General features: G+C 46.7%; 1 protein-coding gene across 1 annotated transcript in view; it reads left to right on the top strand.

Moving 5' to 3' along the window:
* The window catches only part of LOC147738134 (uncharacterized), a 96,880-nt gene extending 87,486 nt beyond the window's left edge, over positions 1 to 9,394 (top strand). The window contains exon 3 of the mRNA XM_086952156.1: positions 5,594 to 9,394. Coding sequence (XP_086808282.1) covers positions 5,594 to 6,417 — 824 coding nt within the window. The 3' untranslated portion in view covers positions 6,418 to 9,394. The remainder of the gene's footprint in view (positions 1 to 5,593) is intronic.
* The last annotated feature ends 11,443 nt before the right edge of the window (positions 9,395 to 20,837 follow it).

Consider the following 20,837-nt stretch of genomic DNA (forward strand, 5'->3'; position numbering starts at 1 on the left):
TTTGGGAGCTCTCCTGGTGTCGTGTAATATTCTGGCTAATAGCGAGCTAGGGCGCTCGCTCTCTCCATAAGTTCTCGCCGAGGCATATTTCCCCATATAGCAAACCTCCCTATCCGCCTCCTCGTTGAATTCCGAGATAAGGGATCGTATTCTATCTGCTGTAGAGGGGTCTGGGGTAGCCAAGAGTTGTTTCTCCAGGTCTGCCAATTCAGATTCCAGGGCGTGCAGCCGCTGCCGTATGGCCTTCAAGACACTAGAATGTTTGGTCATAGCGATCCCACGGATGTAGACCTTAAACGCCTCCCAAACCGCGTGGAAAGCATCCACAGAACCTATATTCTTCTCGAAAAAGAGATCAATTTCTTCTTCCAGTTCCCCTCTAAAAGCGTCATCCAACAGCGCATACAGGGGAAAGCGCCATGTGAACGGGGGTATCCTGCGTGTCGGTGTCTCCATAACCAGCAGTATCGGCGAGTGATCAGATAATGTGCGCGCAAGTACAGTGCATGCCAAAATTCGGCTAGTGATGGAGTAAGAGGCCAACCAGTAATCAATCCTGGTGTGAATGTTGTGGAATGATGAGTAGTGTGTGTACCCACCCCTGTCAGCATTTCTACTTCTCCACACATCAACCAAATCCAGCGTAAGTAGCTCAGCCTGGAGAGCCACAGCAGCCGCAGCCGGCCTACGTTGGGGCCCAGAGGATCTGTTTAACTCTGGGTCAAGCACCAAGTTAAAGTAACCCCCCCCCCCCCCCCCCGAACATGTGTGCTGTGGCATATTCTCTGCAGCCTCGGGCCAGCTGGGCATACAAATCTGGGGAGTCATAATTCTGGCCGTACACATTAACTACAATCAAGTCGTGGCCCTTCCCCACGCACCTAGATATTAAAAAGCGACCCTCAGTATCAGCCCGAACTAGCCTTAGATCTAGATTGGAACGTGGATTGACCCAAGTCAGAACACCCCTAGAGTGTGTAGTGAACCCTGCGACAGTGGAGTTCCCCATCAGGCCCCGGTGTTGCAACATCTTACTCGTGAGTGGTAAATGGGTTTCCTGTATGAGCGCCAGATCTATGTTGTGTCTCTGTAAGTAGTGGAGCACTTTCCTTAACTTCCTATGGTCATTCAATCCCCTGACATTCCAGGTCAACACTCGAAGGGTATCAACAGGATTTTCCGAAACCATCACTGAAGCACTAGACATTTGAGGCAATGAATGTCAGTAGCACGAATCCACAAAAACACGAGCATTCCTTGTGTTATCTGAATGAGCCAGCGAACATTCTGCGAACTTCCCCCTACCCTCCCCTTCCCCCACCCGTCTTCCACCCACCCCACTCCCCTGCAATCCCATCCCAACTTTGAACAACCACCACAACAGTGTGCTGAACGCGCGGGGGCCTAGGTAGCCTGGAGTCATAGTCTCTACCTTGTCTCAGAGCTCTTGTGCGTCCCTCCGCCGGCTCCCGCCATGTACAGTGCCTGTAAATAGCGCAACGTTGCATTAGCAGTCAAAAATTGTCTGTTGTGCGCCACGCCTCTGCAATGCGTGCCCAAACCACAGCCCGGTGAATGTCCCCAACTCCATGCGAGTCGCTGCATAATATCAACCAGAGAACCAACGTGCTAGAGCCCAGTGCGCACGTGGATAAACAGTGTACCATAATGCAACCAGAGCAGCCATCCTTGCCGTGTATACCCCCCGCTTCAAGAACCACTTATCTGTACATTTTGTAGTCTTCTTGGTCTGTGCTGTATGTCCCACCACCCCGTCAGGGGGGCTGTCGATGGTCTTCCCGGGACATCGCAGCACAGTCGCAAGGCAATCAACCATGCAGGTAAAGAGGTCAATCCTGATCGTCCAGTCGGCTATCGCTCTCCCCGTCCTCAGGGTTCTTTTCAGCGTTCTCCTTGTGCTCCCTCGACCAACCCTTCATTGCTTGCTGCAGAGCCTTGGGATCCGTGAAGATATGTGAATGGCCTCCTCTATTGACACGCAGCTTGGCGGGGTACAACAAGGCATAGTCCAGGCCCATCTCCCTGAGGCGCTTTTTGTGCGGAATGAATTGTTTACCCTCTTCCTGCACCTTTGCAGTGAAATCTGGGTATAGCGATATAGCGGACCCCTCATAATGCAGTTGTTGTTTTGTCCTTACCAATCGGAGCGCAGTGTCCCTGTCTCTATAGTTAAGCAGTTTCGCGATTATTGGTCTTGGAGGCGCTCCCGGCTGCGGGCGAGGGGCCAGTGATCTATGTGCCCTCTCCACCGTGAACATGGCTGAGAACACTCCGTCACCCAGAAGTTTTGTGAGCAGTTGCTCCACAAAGCGTTCCATGGGGCCTGTAGATGTGCTTTCCGGAAGGCCCGTAATGTGTAGGTTGCAGCGTCGTGAGCGCGCCTCTAAATCCTCTGTCTTATCCTGCAGGGCCTGCATCAGTCTCTCCTTTTTCTTTTGGGCCGTGTTGAGGTCTGTTTGTGCCTCTTCCACTTCGGTCATCCTCCTTTCCGCCATATCATGTCTCTCGGCGTGTTTATCTAGCCGTTCCGCCATTCTATCCATTCTGTATGACATAGCGTCTATCTTGGATCCCAGGGCCGAGATGCTGGTCTGGATGCCCTGCTCCATGGATAGCAGCATGGCCTTAATATCTGAGTCAGCGCTCCGGGCCTCCTCCGATCGCGACGTAGGTCCGTCTTCTGTTATCGGGCTCTGCTGCAGCAACCGCTTCTGAGAAAAGGGCAACTTACTCTGGGTTCTGTCGCCTTTGCCCATCTCACCACTATTATCGCACCAAGTCTGCAAGTAAACGTGGTGGCTGAGAGGCTGGCCGCCGTGTGTGTATCTACAGGGCCATGCCACCCTGCGACCGCCACCGCACACCAACCCGCCTCCCAAAATGTCAGAGAAGGGTAATGACCAGCCCCACGTCGCTGTCGCCTCGCACCGGGAACCAAGCGTCTTCTCGGCCCAGGGCAAGAATGGTGCGTGCCACAGTAGGAAGGAGGGGGGGACTGACTCGTGGGCCGCCACCAGCCGCAGCACGGCACTCAAATGAAGGACCAGCCTGGGGGGGTCCGAGTCCGAGTCCCAGCCCTTTGACCAAACGTTGCAGCGTAGTCCTGACCAGGGGCCCACCACGCATCAGGTACGGTTCCGCTCTCAGCCACAGGAGTGCGATGCCTCACCAGTCCGCCACGTGAAAGTGGAGAAATGGCGCGATGCTCCCCCGAAGCAGAATTTGTCCCTCTCACTCAAGCAGGTCAGGATAGGTGCTTCCTAGTGCCGCTAGTGGTCCCCAGAACCAGCCAAGGTCGGGCCCTCACCCGTCCGACTTCCCGGAAGGGGCGAGTTCCCACCCCCGTCCTCCAATGTATTGGGAGGGGAGCAGGAGCAGTCCCAGTGGTCCCTCACCGATCGGTGTTGGTAAGTGGGGGTACTGCCGCTCGCCGCAGCCCCTCCGACATGCCACACACTCACTGGCGAGAAGTGTTCTGAGGGCCGGCACAATGCACAGTCCGCGGCCGCACGCCGCGTTACGTCGCCCGGGCCCCGAGCTCACTCCAGCCCGCGGCCTCCCAGCCTATCACCTCGGGGACTCCACCGCAGTTCCGCTCGGCCCTGTCTCCTCTCCCTCGCTGCCGCTGGGGCGCTCGATAGATTCACTGGTTCTGGGGAGTATGAGGAAGCAGGAATCAGCCAGCTAACGTTGCTATTTAGGAGGAATGAAGGATATTTTATCTAGTGCATGGCGAAGCCGCGGGATCAGGCAGCCATCTGGCTTGCCGGCTAGCTCCGCCCCCTCCGCCCCCTTTGTTCTTGCATACTTTCGGGAGAAGGTAAAAGCATGGGACAGTAGAGGGTAGTGTTTTACAGAAATAAAAATGTTGCCATTCCCATATCCCCAATTTACAACAATCAGGGCCAGATGTAGGTAAATCTAATTTACCGACTCATAAATACCGAATCATACCAAATCGGTATTTATGAATCGGTAAATTAGAAGGAGGGAGATGTAGGTAATTTTTTATTTTGAATTACCAAATCTGTAAGATTCGGTATTTACCGATTCGGTAAATACCGAATCGGTATTCCCCATTGATTCCTATGGGCTTTGGAGCCCATAGGAATCAATGAGAAGGACCGATTTGGTATTTACCGAATCGGTAAATACCGAATCCAGCAAGGGTGCAGGGGGTGTCACTTTGACACCCTCTAGCACCGCAAGTGCAGGCTTGTGTGCCATCTGGCACACATACATGCCCTAAGGGCATGTCTGTGTGTCACATGGCACAGGTGTACATGCACAGATGTGCATGCACACCTGAATTCGGTATTTTGCCAACCAATAGGATTGGGTGGTAAAATACCGACTCTTAAGGGCCTGAGGCACTCTGTGGAGTGCCACCTACATCTTGATTTACCGAATTCGGTAAAATTACCGATTCGGTATTTTACAGAATCGGTAAATTTACCGATTCGGTAAATTTACCGATTCTGTAAAATAACGGCCCCTACATCTCAATCACCAATTACCGGTCGGTAACGGCCGAATTCGGCCGTTACCGACTGGTAATTGGCGACCTCAGTATTTAATAATGACTGAAAAGCCTTTTGCTCCTAATTGCAAACCATCATTAAAACCACATTCTAGCCCCTTATCGGATGACTTTGATCATTCTGTTGTCATTACGTAATGTGTTAATGGCCTCTCTTTGTCCACTACTCAAGTTAGATCTGATTCTTCCTTTCTTGCCTTGACTGGTGAACAATTTATTTGAACAGGTCTTTGGTAACCGAGTCACTAAAGACATCCAGATTATCATGAGGCAATGAGGAGTTATATGTAGCTTGGTTTTTGAACCGAGTTAGGCTTCACTGATCTATATGTGACCCCTATCCAAGGAACACTCCCTGCTCTTTCGTTGCACATATATTTCCATTATCCAGACCAGCCAATGTCATAAAGTATCAGCGTCTCTTGAACACAAGTCATGTTTTCTGTATTGGGCTCCGCTATTCTCATGTTCATTGGCTTGGGTCTGATTTTATGTTGATATCTTAGAAAAGGAAATATGTACATTCTACATGAACTGTAATCTAAGTCCCTACTGGGTCAGAAATATAAGCCAAGGTTATGGATATTTAGTTCATCCATTGTCAGTTAATGTTGTGATGAGTTAATAATCATATCTCGCCTTGTTCTATCACCTTTCTCTTCCTATGGGGTGAGTTATCGTTTTGTCTTCCTTTTGCTCGTTCCTATCTTTCTTTTCCTCTGTTTGTGCCTCTTGCTTTAGTTTTTTCTTTTTTTATGATATTCCATTGTCCGTCCTTGTCTCAGTAACCCGTACTCAGCGAAAAAAGTGCCAGTTAGGTTTTTCTTTTCGGTAGATGCTAGCTGAGTCATCTAAGTCTAAGTGACCTTCTGAGCTTGAGTTCCCCCATCAGAATCAGAATGATTGTTTACAGGTAGTAACATTTTCCTTCCTTCCTAGAAATTACTGTCCACCTTTCTCATATTATAACCGTGCATTTCTTTCAAGAAATATTTCCCATGTATAATTTTCAGTGTTCATTTTATTCTACAGCACAGCAGTCGCAGACAGAAAGTATGAATGGGAAAGAGAAACGTAAAGCTTCTGGAGAAAGGAAGAATTTTGCTTATAAAATGAATGAAAGAAAACATCAAGGAATACAGAGGAGTGAGAATTTTAACAATAAAACACTACTTGCAAAGCAGAAAAGAATATGCACCGACCTAACAGCTTATGCCCGTGCTGAGTGTAAGAAAACATTTACTGGAATGACGCATCTTTTACTGCACGAACAAACACACACAGATCGGTATGCCTACACTGAGCATGAAATGAGGTCTGCTGAAAAGGCAACACATGATAAAACTCACAGTGGAGAGCTGCCCTTTCACTGCAATATCTGTGAGAAAAGTTTTACTCAGAAGGGAAATCTACAACATCAAAGCGTACACACAGCAGAGAGGCCCTATCACTGCACTGTGTGTTCCAAACCCTTTTCTCAGAAGACAAACCTTGTACTGCATCAAAGAACACACACCGGAGAGCAGCCTTATCACTGCATTGAGTGTTCCAAGCGCTTTGCTTATAAGGTATCGCTTGTACGGCATCAAAGAACTCACACAGGAGAGAGGCCTTATCACTGCACTGTGTGTTCCAAGAGGTTTTCTCGGAAGGCGAGCCTTGTACGACATCAAAGCGTACACACAGGAGAGAGGCCTTATCACTGCACTGTGTGTTCCAAACCCTTTTCTCATAAGGCAAACCTTGTACTGCATCAAAGAACTCACACAGGAGAGCGGCCTTATCACTGCACTGTGTGTTCCAAGAGGTTTTCTCGGAGGGCGACCCTTGTACGGCATCAAAGTGTACACACATGACAGAGGCTTTATCACTGCACTGTGACGGAACCAATGTCAGCGGGCTCGATAAATCTCGCCTCAGTGCCTCCCTAACCATGGGTCCCACGCTGCAACTCTGGACAATAGCTTGCTTAATCTCCACAAAGGCCCCCTTGCTGCCGGGGATGCCTGGCTTCATCTTGGGGATGCCCAATAGGGACCATCTCACAGGGAAAGCCCGGACGGGTTCCCCAGTGGTACACAGCACCAAGAAAACCTGGGGTGAACATGCGCTCTACAAATTCATACTAACATAACAAAGTGTTCAAAACCCTTTTCTCATAAGGCAAACCTTGTACTGCATTAAAAAACTCACACAGGAGAGAGGCCTTACCACTGCACTGTGTGTTCCAAGAGGTTTTCTCGGAAGGCTAGCCTTGTACGACATCAAAGCGTACACACATGACAGAGGCTTTATCACTGCACTGTGTGTTCCAAACCCTTTTCCCATACGGCAAACCTTGTGCTGCATTAAAGAACTCACACAGGAGAGAGACCTTATCACTGCACTGTGCATTCCAAGGGGTTTACTCTTAAGGAAGCCCTTGTACGCCATCAAAGCATACACATAGGATAGAGTCTTTATCACTGCACTGTGTGTAGCAAGAGCTTTGATCTTAAGGCAAGCCTTGTACGCCATCAAAGAGCACACAGGCGACGGCCATGACGCTGCACGAGGTAGGGAAACTGCTGTAAACAAAAGGTGGTGTTCAGCAACCTCAAGTAACACATACGAGATGGAAACCTTCTCAAAGTACTGCCAAAAAACCTTCATTTAAAAAATAAATGTAATCATTTACATCATCTAAGAATCTACAGCTGAAGTTAAACCTCCTATGACATCTAACAATCCTTCCGGGCTGAGATCTTTCCTTTCCTCTGAATGTCAGGAAGAGCTTTGAGTTAAAGGACAAACTCTAACGTTCGCAGCGTCTCCAAACAGAATGTAGGTTCTTCAACTTCACTCACTTCACTTCACCAAGCAACGAACTTCACAGAGGCTGTTTCACTGCGAATTAAACCTGTCAGACTCTCATGAAATGTATACATTGTTGAGGACCTGTTACCAAGTGTGGATCATAAACTATCTTAAGAGACATAACTTCTAGGATTCAACAAAAAATTATTGAGAGACCTGAGCACATGGGAAAAAGAAACTAGGAGAAGAAATAGGAATCAATAACCACTTGAGGACAAAAAATATAAACTCCTTTCATCACTAAACCAGGAACATCTCCCTATCAGTATCTTCAGACCGGCTGTGACAATATTCTGTACAACCCATCCAGGCTGAGAGATCAAAAGAGGATTCATGGCTGTCCAGATTCTAACAACTTACAAAGGAGACACCTACCATATAATTGTGCAGTTTCAACTGAGAGACCGTTACAAAATTAATAATGTTTTGAGATGGTTTATTCTGGTGAGAATTGTTTTATTTTTTTGATAATCAATTTTATTATCATTTCGAGAGAAAAAAAGACCGCATACATCTTACACAGTAAAGCCAATTCCATCTCCAACAGACAATAAAAAGCCCTACTGTTAGGGTAGGAGTATTTATGCAAGCCACCCCAGCTGGAAAGCAGCACCCCGTTACATGGGAGAGCCAAAGCTGGCAATTTAAAAGAGTAGGTTCGGCCATTTGCCCCAAACCCTATGGAACCTCGCAGGACAACCATGTGTCTCAAAGAGGGGTTCCTCTTGGGCTGCGTACCAATCCACTCCCCGGCGCCACTTTCGCAGGATAGGGGGGTTGGGCTGGGCCGAGGCCGCTGCAATATCTCGTTTAGCCACAGCGACCGCCGTTCCTAGGCTAGGCATTGTGCGAGGCTCCTCTGGGGTCACTCAGACACCAGTGCCCAGGTCGCCACCCACATTTGGGTGAGTGCTCGGAGCTTGCTGTAGCTGGTAGCAAGCCCTGGATCTGCAGTGACGTGTGTAGGAGAGTTGGATCTGCTTCTTATAGTTACCCCCACTTTTTGCTGATGTTTCAATGTTTTTCGACTTTAGTCTGACTGGGGCTTTGCTATCCTGGACCCCAGCCTAGCTGCACCCTCTCTAAAATGATTCCAAGTACTTTAGGTACACTCCAGTGTTGCGTATCGATTTAGATTCCGTATGAATTTCCCGATTCATGCCCTTATATAGGTACATTTCCCATTGTCCTTATATAGGCATATAAATCCAGTCCTTATTTAGGCATAGTCCATGCTACCCAAATACAGGCATGGCTACTTACATCCGTTCATCTACGTCACGAGTTCCTGAAAAACCATACTGAAGCGTTTAGGACTTCCCCTTGCTTGGATATTAATTTTTCCAAGAACTCATTTATTATGCATGAACATCTATTCCTTAGGGGTTCATTCATGGCGTTGTTATGTCAATACTGGCATTCCTAAACACCTTCAAGGTATAAATAACCATCACTTGCTATGGCAAGGCACGGTGCGGTTCGGCTACCTTCTTGCATGGTGCGGCTCGCCACAGCAAGTCCGGAAGGAAGTCAACTCCCCAACTGACGCACTGACCAGAAGCTGTCATCCTCCTCGCCGAGAATCCAGCTCAAGTGTTTCTGATTCCCTTTGCGGGGTGTTAGAGATCGAGTCCCGGGAAAGAGATACCAACCTCTCTCATTGTAAGGTATGGAGCTGATTAAAACCTAGAGAAACCTTTGGCAATTCTTGGCACAACTAAACTAAACTATAGCTAAAACAGCACTTACTTCTTCCCTCGTGCTAGACTTAGGTTAGGTACACTGTGGTAGGATTATTTTAGAAGCACCAGTTGAGTATTTTAGCCTGTGTTATTTATGTATGTATTTTTATATATGTCATAGCTACAGACTATGCTATTACAGTATTATTTTATATTACTGCTCACGCTGTACGCATTATGCTTCGCATTCTGTCTTATGATTGTAGCAGTTCATATCTCTTGCATGAGAAAGAAGACTATTCAATAAACCCTTTTTATCGAAATGCCCGTCTCACTATTTCTGTGCAACTCTGTAGAAACGAAACATGCACAATTAACTGAGTGAAACAGGTATCTGTGGTTTCCACGACTCTGAAGATAATATTCAGACTCAAAGGGAAACAAAGTTGTCATGTTTATGCGGTTGTCAGAAACTAATCCCTTCTTGTTCATTCAAGAAAGTTTCTAGTGACCTCTGAGTTAGCTGGCACACACAAGTAATTAAGTTTAATATACTCGATAGAGACATACCGACCTCAGTCCTATGTCAAAACTATAGTGTATATTATTCCAATGCACAGAGCCTATTAGGGCTATAGGAACTACACTACATGGTGCCCAACGGTAAGGCACTAATTTAACACTAAATACTGAAGTAACTCAGTTGTGCTCTTCTCAGAGACCCCTAGTCCTAAAACTCCAATAGACGTCTGGAGTGGGTAAGGGATAATATCCGCCATAGCTGAGTAGGACGGAAAATCCTATGTATTAGCTTTTTGGTTTGTTCAACATTGAAGGATATAGTGTTCCAAAATATTGTGCACCTTATCTTTGTTCCCTTGAAACTTGCTCTGAAACTTTCATTAAACAATGTCCGAAGACATTAACACCGAAACCGGTGGAGCTACAGGTGACCACGCCGAAACAGCTTATAACTTAACAGGTTTCCAGGAAACCGATGAGTATGCTGTATGTAATAATTCCTTCAAATTTAAGGAATGACGTCACTATAAAACTTATAAAACATGGCCTATCATCAAGAGGTGGTAGAGCAGTTTTTGTGATAGTCACATGAATATCACCAGACAGAGGTATTCTATTCATGGATAGTCTTCCCAGAAGCAAATCCAGTAACACGTATGTTTCACTTCTACAAAGAAGATGATCCACCAGAGGAATATATTCCTTTCGAGGATATTGAAATTCCATTCACATACCAGGAGCATGAGCTCTGGTTTAAAGGCGCCTTAAAACATGTAAATCACATTACCAGGCTCGGCCCATAAGGTAGACCAGGAGCAACATGACCGGTTTTAGCCGTTATACACCTCATACTGAAATCGAAGACATGACAGACATAGAATTACTTGCTCAACTCAAAGAGTTAATCAAAATCTACAGACAATTAGTCCAATATGTCATGCGGACTTTCACAGTCCAACCTCCAATAGTTATTCCAAAACAAACCTCTCACCTGGGGAATACACTAAAAATCACTCCACAGACTTTACACGCAGTCATGGGTAAATTGTCCGCAAAACGTGAACAAATTCCATTCTGGATAGATCAAAAAATTACTCAAATCGAAGCAGTATTTCCTGATACTAGCCCTTATGAGAAACACAGAATCTTAACGATCTGCTCACTAATGGGGATCACACCACACCTGGAAGACTGTACCACTTGGGACACAGTCTTTGCTGCAATCTACACTAAAACACTGGGTGTTCCGTCTATGGCGGTAATACCTGACATCTTGAAACAGATTCAGAATGAATACAGGGCAGAGCCTGCTTTAAACTTAGGTATGAAACTACTGAATAATTTCAACTAGGTCTCAACAATATTATCTAATTTTAAAGGAGAAGCAGCATCAGTGGCGATCCGACAGAAATTAAGGGAATTTGATGTAACAGCAAGCACTAGCTAGAATAATTGAAAAATACTATGAGGAATTAGGCAGAGACAGTTTGGGTGGGAAACCAGTTAAACCACAACTGTCCAAAAGTCCTGAAAAGGCCTTTACAAAAAACAATCCTACCTCTAAAAAGAAGTGGGTAAATAGCAAAAAACATTCAAAAGAGAAATGTTCCTCAAAAGGAGCCCTCTGAAAAGAGGGATAACCTCAGGAATAGGGATAATTTGAGGAAACCTAACCAGTATTAAGATACTGATACAAGTTCCTCTCCTACCTTTCAGATATCGTCACAGGCGTCCAAAAGAAGAGGACGATCAGACCACAAAGAGAAACGTGTGAAGTCCAAAGAAGATCAACACATTCAGAAAAACCAAACACAACCTCAATTCTCCAAAAAGAAGGTAGCAGGTCTGAAGATCAGACATGCCGAGAATTCTGAGGACACAACTCAAGAACTGAGAATGGGCTCAGACAATGCTGGACAGTGCAGCAGAAGTAACAGTAGCTTGCCAGAACCTGAAGGGACTTCTGGAGACAGTGGACCTGAATGAATGAATAAATCAATCAATCATAGCAATTGTAAAGCGCACTACTCACCCGTGAGCGTCTCAAGGCTCTGGGAGTGGGGGTGGGAGGTGCTGCTACTGCTCGAACTGACAGGTCTTGACGAGTCTTCTGAAGGTCAGCAGGTCTTGGGTGGGGAGGGTGTTTCAAGTCTTGGTGGCGAGGTGGGAGAAAGATCTGCCGCCAAAGGACTGCGGCAAGGGCGAGGCTGAGGCCGGCAGAGCTGGCACGTGGGGGTGTAGAAGCTGAGTCATCTGTTGAGGTATGCTGGTCCAGTGTTGTGGAGTGCTTTGTGTGCGTGGGTGAGGAGCTTGAAGGTCTTCCTCTTGTTGGCGGGGAGCCAGTGCAGGTCTCTCATGTTGGGTGTGACGTGGCTGCAGCGGGGGATGTCTAGGATCAGACGTGCGGAGGCGTTCTGGATGTATTGTAGCCGTCTCAGGAGTTTGGCCGAGGCTCCAGCGTAGAGTGCGTTTCCGTAGTCCAACCTGCTTCTGACGAGGGTCTGGGTGACCGTTCTTCTCGTTGTGGTGGGGATCCACTTGTAGATCCTGTAGAGCATGCAGAGGGTGTTGAAGCAGGAGGAGGAGACGGTGTTGACCTGCTTAGTCATGGAGAGGGTGGAGTCAAGGATGACCCCTAGGTTGCGTGCATGGTCGGTGGGTGTTGGAGCTGTTCCCAGTGTGGTCAGCCACCAGGACTCATCCCAGAATGAAGGGTTTGATCCGAGGATGAGGACCCCCATCTTGTCAGAGTTCAGCTTCAACCGGCTGTTCCTCATCCATTCGGCGACGGCCTTCATTCATTCGTGTAGGGTGGTTTTGGCGGTGTGGGGGTCTTTGGTGAGATAGAAGATCAGCTGGGTGTCATCGGCGTAGGAGATGATGTGGAGGTTGTGCTGTTGGGCGACTTGGGCGAGAGGTGCCATGTAGATGTTGAACAGCGTTGAGCCCTGGGGTACGCTGCAGATGATCTCGGTGGCCTCAGAGCGGATGGGGGGAGGCAGATGCTCTGTGTTCTGCCGGAGAGAAAGGAGGTGGTCCAGTCCATGGCCTTCTCTTGGATCCTGGCATCGTTGAGGCGAGTTCGTAGTGTGCGGTGGCAGACCGTGTCGAAGGTAGCTTACAGGTCCAGGATGATGAGGGCCGCTGTTTCTCCGTTATCCAGCAGGGTCCTGATGTCATCAGTGGCGGCGATGAGTGCGGATTCGGTGCTGTGGTTGCTACAGAACCCGGACTGGAACGGTTCCAGGATGCTGTTCTCCTCGAGGTAGCGGGTCAGTTGTTTAGTAACGGTTTTCTCAATGACCTTCGCCGGGAGCAGGAAGATGAGGCAGATGTTCTTGAGGTCCTTGGGGTCCGTCTTGGGTTTCTTGAGTAAGGCGTTGATCTCAGCGTGTTTCCAGCTTTCCGGGAAGGTTGCTGTCTCGAAGGAGATGTTAATTACTTTGCGGAGATGGGGTGCGATGGCTGTGCTGGCTTTGTTGAAGATGTGGTGTGGGCATGGGTCTGACGGTGATCCGGAGTGGATGGTGTTCATGATTTTTCAGGTTTCGACGTCGTTGATGTTGGTCCAGGAAAGCAGGCGGTTGGTGCGGGTGGTGGTCGAGGGGTTGGAGGTCTCAGTGGTTGTCGGGGTGGTCGTGGCGTTGAAGCTGTCATGGATGTCGGTGATCTTGGGGTGGAAGAAGGTGGCCAACGAGTTGCACAGGCCTTGCAAGGGTGGGATGTCATTGGGGTTGGAGCTGGGGTTGGAGAGTTCCTTCACGATATTGAAGAACTCTGAGGCGTCGGCAGGCTGGCTCTTGGCGACGGTGGTGGTTAGCTGGTCATTGGTGACTTTACTCCAACAGCGACAAAGCATCTGTTGGATATGGAGGTGCGAGGTGGGCTTCCTGAAGGTGAAGTGGATGGAGCGAGTGTTGGTCCGGTTGAGTTCGGTGGTGTGGTTGAAGGAGACGTGGGGGCTTGCGGAAAAGATGGAGTCGAGCGTGTGGCTGGCAGTGTGGGTGGGTGTTGAGGAGTGGTTTCAGTCCAAGGTAGGCGAGGTTATCGATCATGGTGGTGGAGTTGGTGTTGTTGTTGTCCTCGAGGTGGAAGTTCAGGTCCCCGAGGAGGATGTAGTCCGTGGAGGCAAGGGCGTGTGTGCTGACGAAGTCAGCGATGGAGTCGCTGAAGTGTGGTCGGGGTCTGTAGACGAGGGTTCCTCTGAGGGTGGTGTTGGGGTCGGTGTGGATCTGGAAGTGCAGGTGTTCGGCGGTGCTGAGGGTGTCGTCAGTGTTGGTCGAGACTCTGAGGGTGTTCCTGTGGTGTTCCTGTGGATGATGGCGATTCCTCCTCCTACTCCATTGGCGTGATCCCTGCGGGTGATCATGTAGCCTTCCGGTATGGCTATGGCGATGCCGGGTGCTGAGGTGGGGTTCAGCCAGGTCTCCATCAGGAAGGTGACATCTGGGGAGATAGTCGAGTAGGTCCCGGAGTGAATGAAGGCATTCAAGTTGAAACTGCTAACACCAGGGTTAGTTCTCCACATAGGTTATATGAAATAGCACTCCCGATGGAGGGAGACATACCAAGAAAAGTGAAAGCACTCTTCTGGGAGCGACTTTCAAAGGGTTATGATATACTTCTGGCAGAACAGGACTGGCCACCAGAATTTGTCAGGGAGTGCCCACATGGCGAAGACATCATTATGCCAGCCTTCTCCAACTATGTTCCAGTACATTTAAAATATACTTACGCCAGGAAATGGGCAGTTGCCCAAGCCCCAGCATTAAACAAAAATCTTGTAGTATGGGATGAGGATTCACCTCATCATAAAATCGAGTTAAAAAATAAACCAACTGCACAAAGGCAGTATCCAATTAAGCAAGAAGCTAAAAAACAGGTCAGGGAGATCTTAGACCAACTTGAATACCAAGGGGTGATTAAAACATGCACCTCATCAATGAACAATCCTTTGTTTCCTGTTTCCAAACCAGACAATACATATCGTCTAGTTTTGGATCACAGACACCTAAACTCTTGTTGTAAAACATTTGCAGTGCAAAATGCACGTAGTACAGCATTAATGAATAACATTGTGCGTAAAAATATAAAACCACATTAGATATTTCTAACGGTTTCTTTTGTCCAAACATTGCACCTGAAAGTAGGTATTTGACCGCTTTCTCAATAATGGGGACCCAGGGTAACTTCTGTCGACTCCCTCAAGGGTTCAAGAACAGCCCGGGGTTATTCTCAGCAGGACTAACAGAGTCATTACATATTTTTGATGATGAGGCATTGTCATAAGTCGATGATGTCTATCTGACAGACGATGACCTGGATGGGCACTTGAAAAGGGTAAACACCATTATACTGGGCTTCGCCTCTGAGGGTTATAAATTCAATTTTTAAAAATCTATAATTGCCCATCTAGATGTCCTTTTCCTAGGATATGAACTTTGAAGTGAAGCCAAAAGCCTGGCAGCCAACTTTTTAGAAAAGTGTGCGCTGCTCCAACCTCCAAAAATGCTGAAAAACCTACAGTCGATTCTAGGTTTCCTGAATTTTGGAAGAACTTACATTCTAACCTACGCAGAAAGGGTTAAACCTCTCTACGAATTAATGAAACCTGATTTTAAAATAATAAATTGGACACAAGAACACACAGAAATTTTGTGTTTACTACAAGCTGACATGTTAGCAACTAAACACTTACAAACATGCGTAAACGGACGCAACTTAGTGATCCGAATCCTTCCGGGTCAATGCAGATTCACCTACTAAACATATAACGAAGGTGAAAAAGTACCAATTGCGTACAAATCACATTTTTAAACAGAAGCAGAAATGAAATTTACATCAACAGGGAAAATTCTGACAGCAGTTCAAACCGCTGTAACAAAAGTAAGCCCTAGCACAGGGGAAAACGCATTATGGTTGTAACCCCTGTACCAGCCTTAGAGACAGTTACAAAAGCTAGCATTCCGAATGCAAAAGCTTTACATCTGAGATGGATACAATGGGTAAATTCTCTTCCTGCAGCTGATGTTGAATATGTTTTTGATCCTTATTTGAAAACACAAGCATTTCTGCAATACGAACACGAATGTCCTCTGCCTACTGAAATTCTCCCTCTTGGCCAGTATGAATTTATAATTTATACTGACGGATCTGCACAACCACTACGGGGGGAAAGCAAGTTTATAGTGCAGCATGCACGATCGTTAAAGGTCATATGCGCAGTGGCAAATTCAGACCTATGGTCACAAAAACGCAATCTCTAGGAGATTGTACAGCTCAGCTAGCTGAACAACAAGCATTCATAATGGCACTTGAAAATACGGATTGCGAATTCCCCACACTCATAGTGTTCGATTCTTTTTACTATGTTCTATCATATAATGAATATTTACAGAATTGGCTTCAAAACGGTTTCAAAGATGCAAAAAGTGGCAGAATGAAGCACAAAACGCTTTGGGAACAAGTAGTTCTGTTGCGAGACGGATTACAAAACACTTACATGATACACACGCTGAATAATCAACGTGATGGCGTTCACGTTGAAGGGTATTCATTGGCTGATGGAGCCGAGAAAGGGGCTGTGCAAACGGCTTCTGTAGCTGCAATCACTCGTTCATAAACAAAAATAGACAGTGCAATAATACTGGCTGGCAATGCTTCAAGAAAAGGCAGCGGTGCAGCGTTACCTAAAATGTTTCCTCTCAAATACTGATATATAATTGACACAAACAATGTTCCGTTTGCTCGAATCCCTGGAGTGGGGAATAGGGTAATTCCAAACAGGGAACATAGATTAGGACTAATCCTAGAAGCACATGAAGGGATCGCCTCTTCTCATGCAGGTGTTTCCGCCACAGTATCACTATTAAAACAGAGATACTGGTGGCCGGTATTAGGAAACAGACCAGAAACTATGGTTTGGACTGTGAAATATGCCAGAAGATGAAACGTCCTGCGCAGACGCCCCTGTTAATTTCAGATAAACCATTAGCGTGTGTTTACCTTGACCACTGCCGTCCCTTACAAAGGGATGGTAATTATAAATATATCATGGTCGCAGTGGACTCATGTTCAAGGTTCCTGTGGATGTGGCCTCAGCGCTCGGCTGACGCTCGAACTGTTATAAAAGATTTGCGAGTCTTTATCGGCACATACGCAATAGGCACACTACACTCTGACCAGGGCCCTGCGTTTAGCTCTCGAGCTTAGAGAGAAGCCATGGGCAGTTTGGGCGTAGCATTGCGATATTCTTCTCCATTCCATCCTGAGGGAAATTCTGTTGTGGAAAGAAAAAAACGGTATATAAAGCAGTCTATAATAGCTAGGTTATTAGGTTCAGGTGATGGGTGGGTCAAACATCTTTATGGGGTCCAACGCTCATTAAATATTTTGCCAAGAAGTTCTCTAGGGGGTGCCACTCCCTATGAGGTCCTATTTAGGACTAGAATGTTGGTACCAGACCTTGATTGTCATTGACAGTGGTGGAAAATAAGAATTTTGATAGCAAAGATCATTTGGCTGTTTTACAGAACTTAAATGAACTACGATCAAAACAAAGCAATGTGTTCATTAAGCCAGCTACCACTGGGGAAAATCCGGCCGTCCCAGCAAGGCCTGTGTGGATCCCAAATCTTGGTGATCTGGTCAGAAAAAGATTGCGCACAAGAAGGAATTTGGGCCTTCTTACAGACAACCAGTACCTGTCCTAGCAATCCACGGATCAAGAACTGTACTTCTGCCGCCCCTTGCTGGTAAAAAGTAGAAAAGATTTGTGTCCATCGACCTAATCAAACCACACAATGTGGCCGATACTAAGCAGTAGGCCAAGTGGACTCCGACAATGTAGCAGACGCACTCCTCTAGCTACAATCCAAGAAGTTCAAACTGAGAGACTCATCCGCTTTGAAGATTCTACAGTGAGAAATAAAGGACTAAGCAACAATGCTATGGAACTCATTCCTCTTGAGACCCAAATAACAGTTCCTCCTGATACACCTGTCTACAGCGAAGTAACAAGTGATCAACTGGTTCCAGCGATTTCAATGAATCCTGATGCAGTTCCAACCGTTGACAGAACTGCCTCTGGGTATTTCATTAACTTTGACACGTTTTCTGAGGATCCCAGCGAACCTGAAATGACGCCAGCAGAAAGAACTTTCAAAGAGCAAGCACCTGATAAAGACTTATCTAGTTTCACCATGGATTGAACTATGGATTGTTATGGGAATATTTTTCTTTCAACCTTGGTTATCTCTGTTAATAACTCTGGGTATGCTGATAAATGGAAGATATATATTCGAATGGACACAGCAAGTAATAGAGTGAACTTACTTCTCCAGCCACACAAATCATCCCATTGTGAAGCAAGAGACTTGTCAGCAGTGAACATCACAGCTGTCCCTATACGAGATGGTGTAGTCTGGGACAGAAATGAATATGACATTTTTGGCCCGTCTGAACTTTTGAAGATTCCACACTTGTTTAAAATTTCATTAAGTGACTATATTAACTCTAGTACCTTTCCTGATGATTGGGACTTTGAGACTGTTAATAACATGATGTCTAATCCAGAAATGTCTGCAGTATTCACAAATCATGAATAGTTAAAGGGTTCATCAGACTATGAACAAATATATTGTTGTAACCATTATGGTCATCATTTTTTGCACAAATCTGCATCACCTAGAAATGTATTTATGTATAACCAATGGGAACATTGTCCTACACCTCCAAATGGTAGCACAAAAACTTTTACAATGAAGTTTCCATATTTTTCAGTGTTCAATGTATCCAATGCTGAAACATTTTACTTTTAAAATATGAACAAGACAGAAACGCAATATATGTTGACCAATACAAAACATATTTATTCTGCAGCCTTATTTGCCCTACTGTCTAGACAGGGTTTTGACTTTTGGAAAGATAACATTGAGACAAAATCTGTCTGGGGTACAAAAGATGGGCAAGTGCAGGGGTGAAGCTTTGTTTAGAGCCTGTATCATCCCTGAGTAAATTATGTTTTTGAATGACACTGTCCAAAAAACGTCTTGCCTTGGGATAGCCAAGATCAAAGACATGAACACTCCGTCCATACCTGCACCTGCAAGTAATAGCACTACACAGGGGGAGGTCGACGTAAATATTATGCAGGGAGGGCTGTGTTGCTGTGTTTATGCAGGGAGGGCTGTGTTGCTTTGTGTGTGCAGGGAGGTCGGTGTTGCTTTGTGTGTGCAGGGAGGGCTGTGTTTCTTTGTGTGTGCAGGGAGGGCTGTGTTGCTGTGTGTGCATAGAGAGCTGTGTTGATGTGTGTGTGCAGGGAGGGCTGTGTTGCTGTGTGTGCAGGGAAGGCTGGTTTGCTGTGAGTGTGCAGGGAGGGCTGTGTTGCTTTGTGTGTGCAGGGAGGGCTGTGTTGCTGTGTGTTTGCAGGGAGGGCTCTGTTGCTGTGTGTTTGCAGGGAGGGCTGTGTTGCTGTGTTTGTGCAGGGAGGGCTGAGCTGCTTTGTGTATGCAGGGATGGCTGTGTTTCTGTGTGTGTGCAGGGAGGGCTGTGTTGCTGTGTGTATGCAGGGAGGGCTGTGTTGCTGTGTGTGTGCAGGAAGGGCTGTGCTGCTTTTTGTATGCAGGGATGGCTGTATGTGGGGTGTTCTATGAGCATTAGTGCATATAAGCTGGGTCTACATCTCTTTGTGTATGATGGTGCTCTGTAAATGTAAATGTAAATGTATTGCAATTTATATAGCGCACGTATCACCCGAAGGCATCAAGGCGCTTGCCTTGGGAACGCGTCCTGGTATTCCCCTGTGAGATAACCCCAGCAGGGAATCCACAAGGTGAAAGCCAGGCATCCCGCCGCGAGGGGCCGTAGTGGAGATTAAGCAAGCTATTGCCCAGAGTCGCAGAGTGTGAACCCGTGAGTCAAGTAGGCACCGGAACGAGAATTATCGAGTCCGTGGAATTTTTGAGCCCAAGACCCGCCGAGGCAGGGAATTGAACCCTGGTCCAGGACCGATCTCAGCTTCCGGGTCTGCCGCCTCTAACCCCTGAGCCACACAGAAGTTAGGGCTATTGACTTTGGCAATGATTCTTAATTTTTTGTGAAGTTGAAACCCTTTAGTTTTCAAAGGTTCCCTTATTATAAAGATCTCTCTTTTTCTCACATTCTAGTTCTTTCCTCGTGCTTTAAATCCCAGTCCTGACTTCCAAGATGACACTGAAAACAAAATTGACTCTTAACCTAATCAAAATTGATTTATCAGAAGATTCTTTGTTTGAGACCAAGTTGTTTTATACCAGCTGCCAAAGAGACCGAGAAATTTGCAATATCTGTGCATCCTTCATTTTCGAGCGCACTGGAATCGAGCAGACTTTGATATTGTATAAATCAAACGTGTTTATAATTTAATATTAACCTGGCCTATTAATTCTCCATTTTTGACTTATAGTGTTGAAGCTGTTGTTCTTAAACTGGTGCGTAGTGCAGCTTTGCAAGTACCTTTTTGCTAATCTCAGCACTCACCACTTGGCAGACCCATCCAGACATCCTGGAGCCTGGCATCCTAGCCAGCTCCAGCCAATCACACTCCAGCACCCTCACAGCACACGTACAGCCATGTCTAGAAGTGGCACTTCCCCACTAGACACATACACGCCGCACATACCATTGCGCAGCATTCACTCTCACGAGTTTGCACATACCAAACTTGAGCATGCACGCCTCAGGTATCAGGAACTACCAGGGACACAGACATTCCCCATGCATTTCTATGGGAGGGCAGGCCAACCTCACTCCTCGCACTCAGAGTGCGCACGCACTTTCCACTGGGACACAGTAAAAGTGCGCAGAAACCAAAAATCACTACCACCAGGTCACCTTTAAAAGCAAAAAGTTCAGGGGTGAACCTGCCAGAAAGGCCAAGTCCAACAGTCCTCTTTATGGTTAGCGAGTTACACACAGACACAGACACAAACACACACACGCACACACACACACAGACAGACTTTAAGAACCCTTACACACACACCCCTAAAGACTTCAAGAACCCTTACACACACACACACCGCGACAGACTTCAAGAACCTTACACACACCCCAACAGACTTCAAGAAGCCTTACACACACACACCCGACAGACTTCAACAACTCTTACACACACACACACACACACACCTGACAGACTTCAAAAACCCTTACACACACACACACTCACTCCGACA

This window comes from Lissotriton vulgaris, chromosome 1_1 (genome assembly GCF_964263255.1).
Source record: "Lissotriton vulgaris chromosome 1_1, aLisVul1.2, whole genome shotgun sequence".
Taxonomy (NCBI): Eukaryota; Metazoa; Chordata; class Amphibia; order Caudata; family Salamandridae; genus Lissotriton; species Lissotriton vulgaris.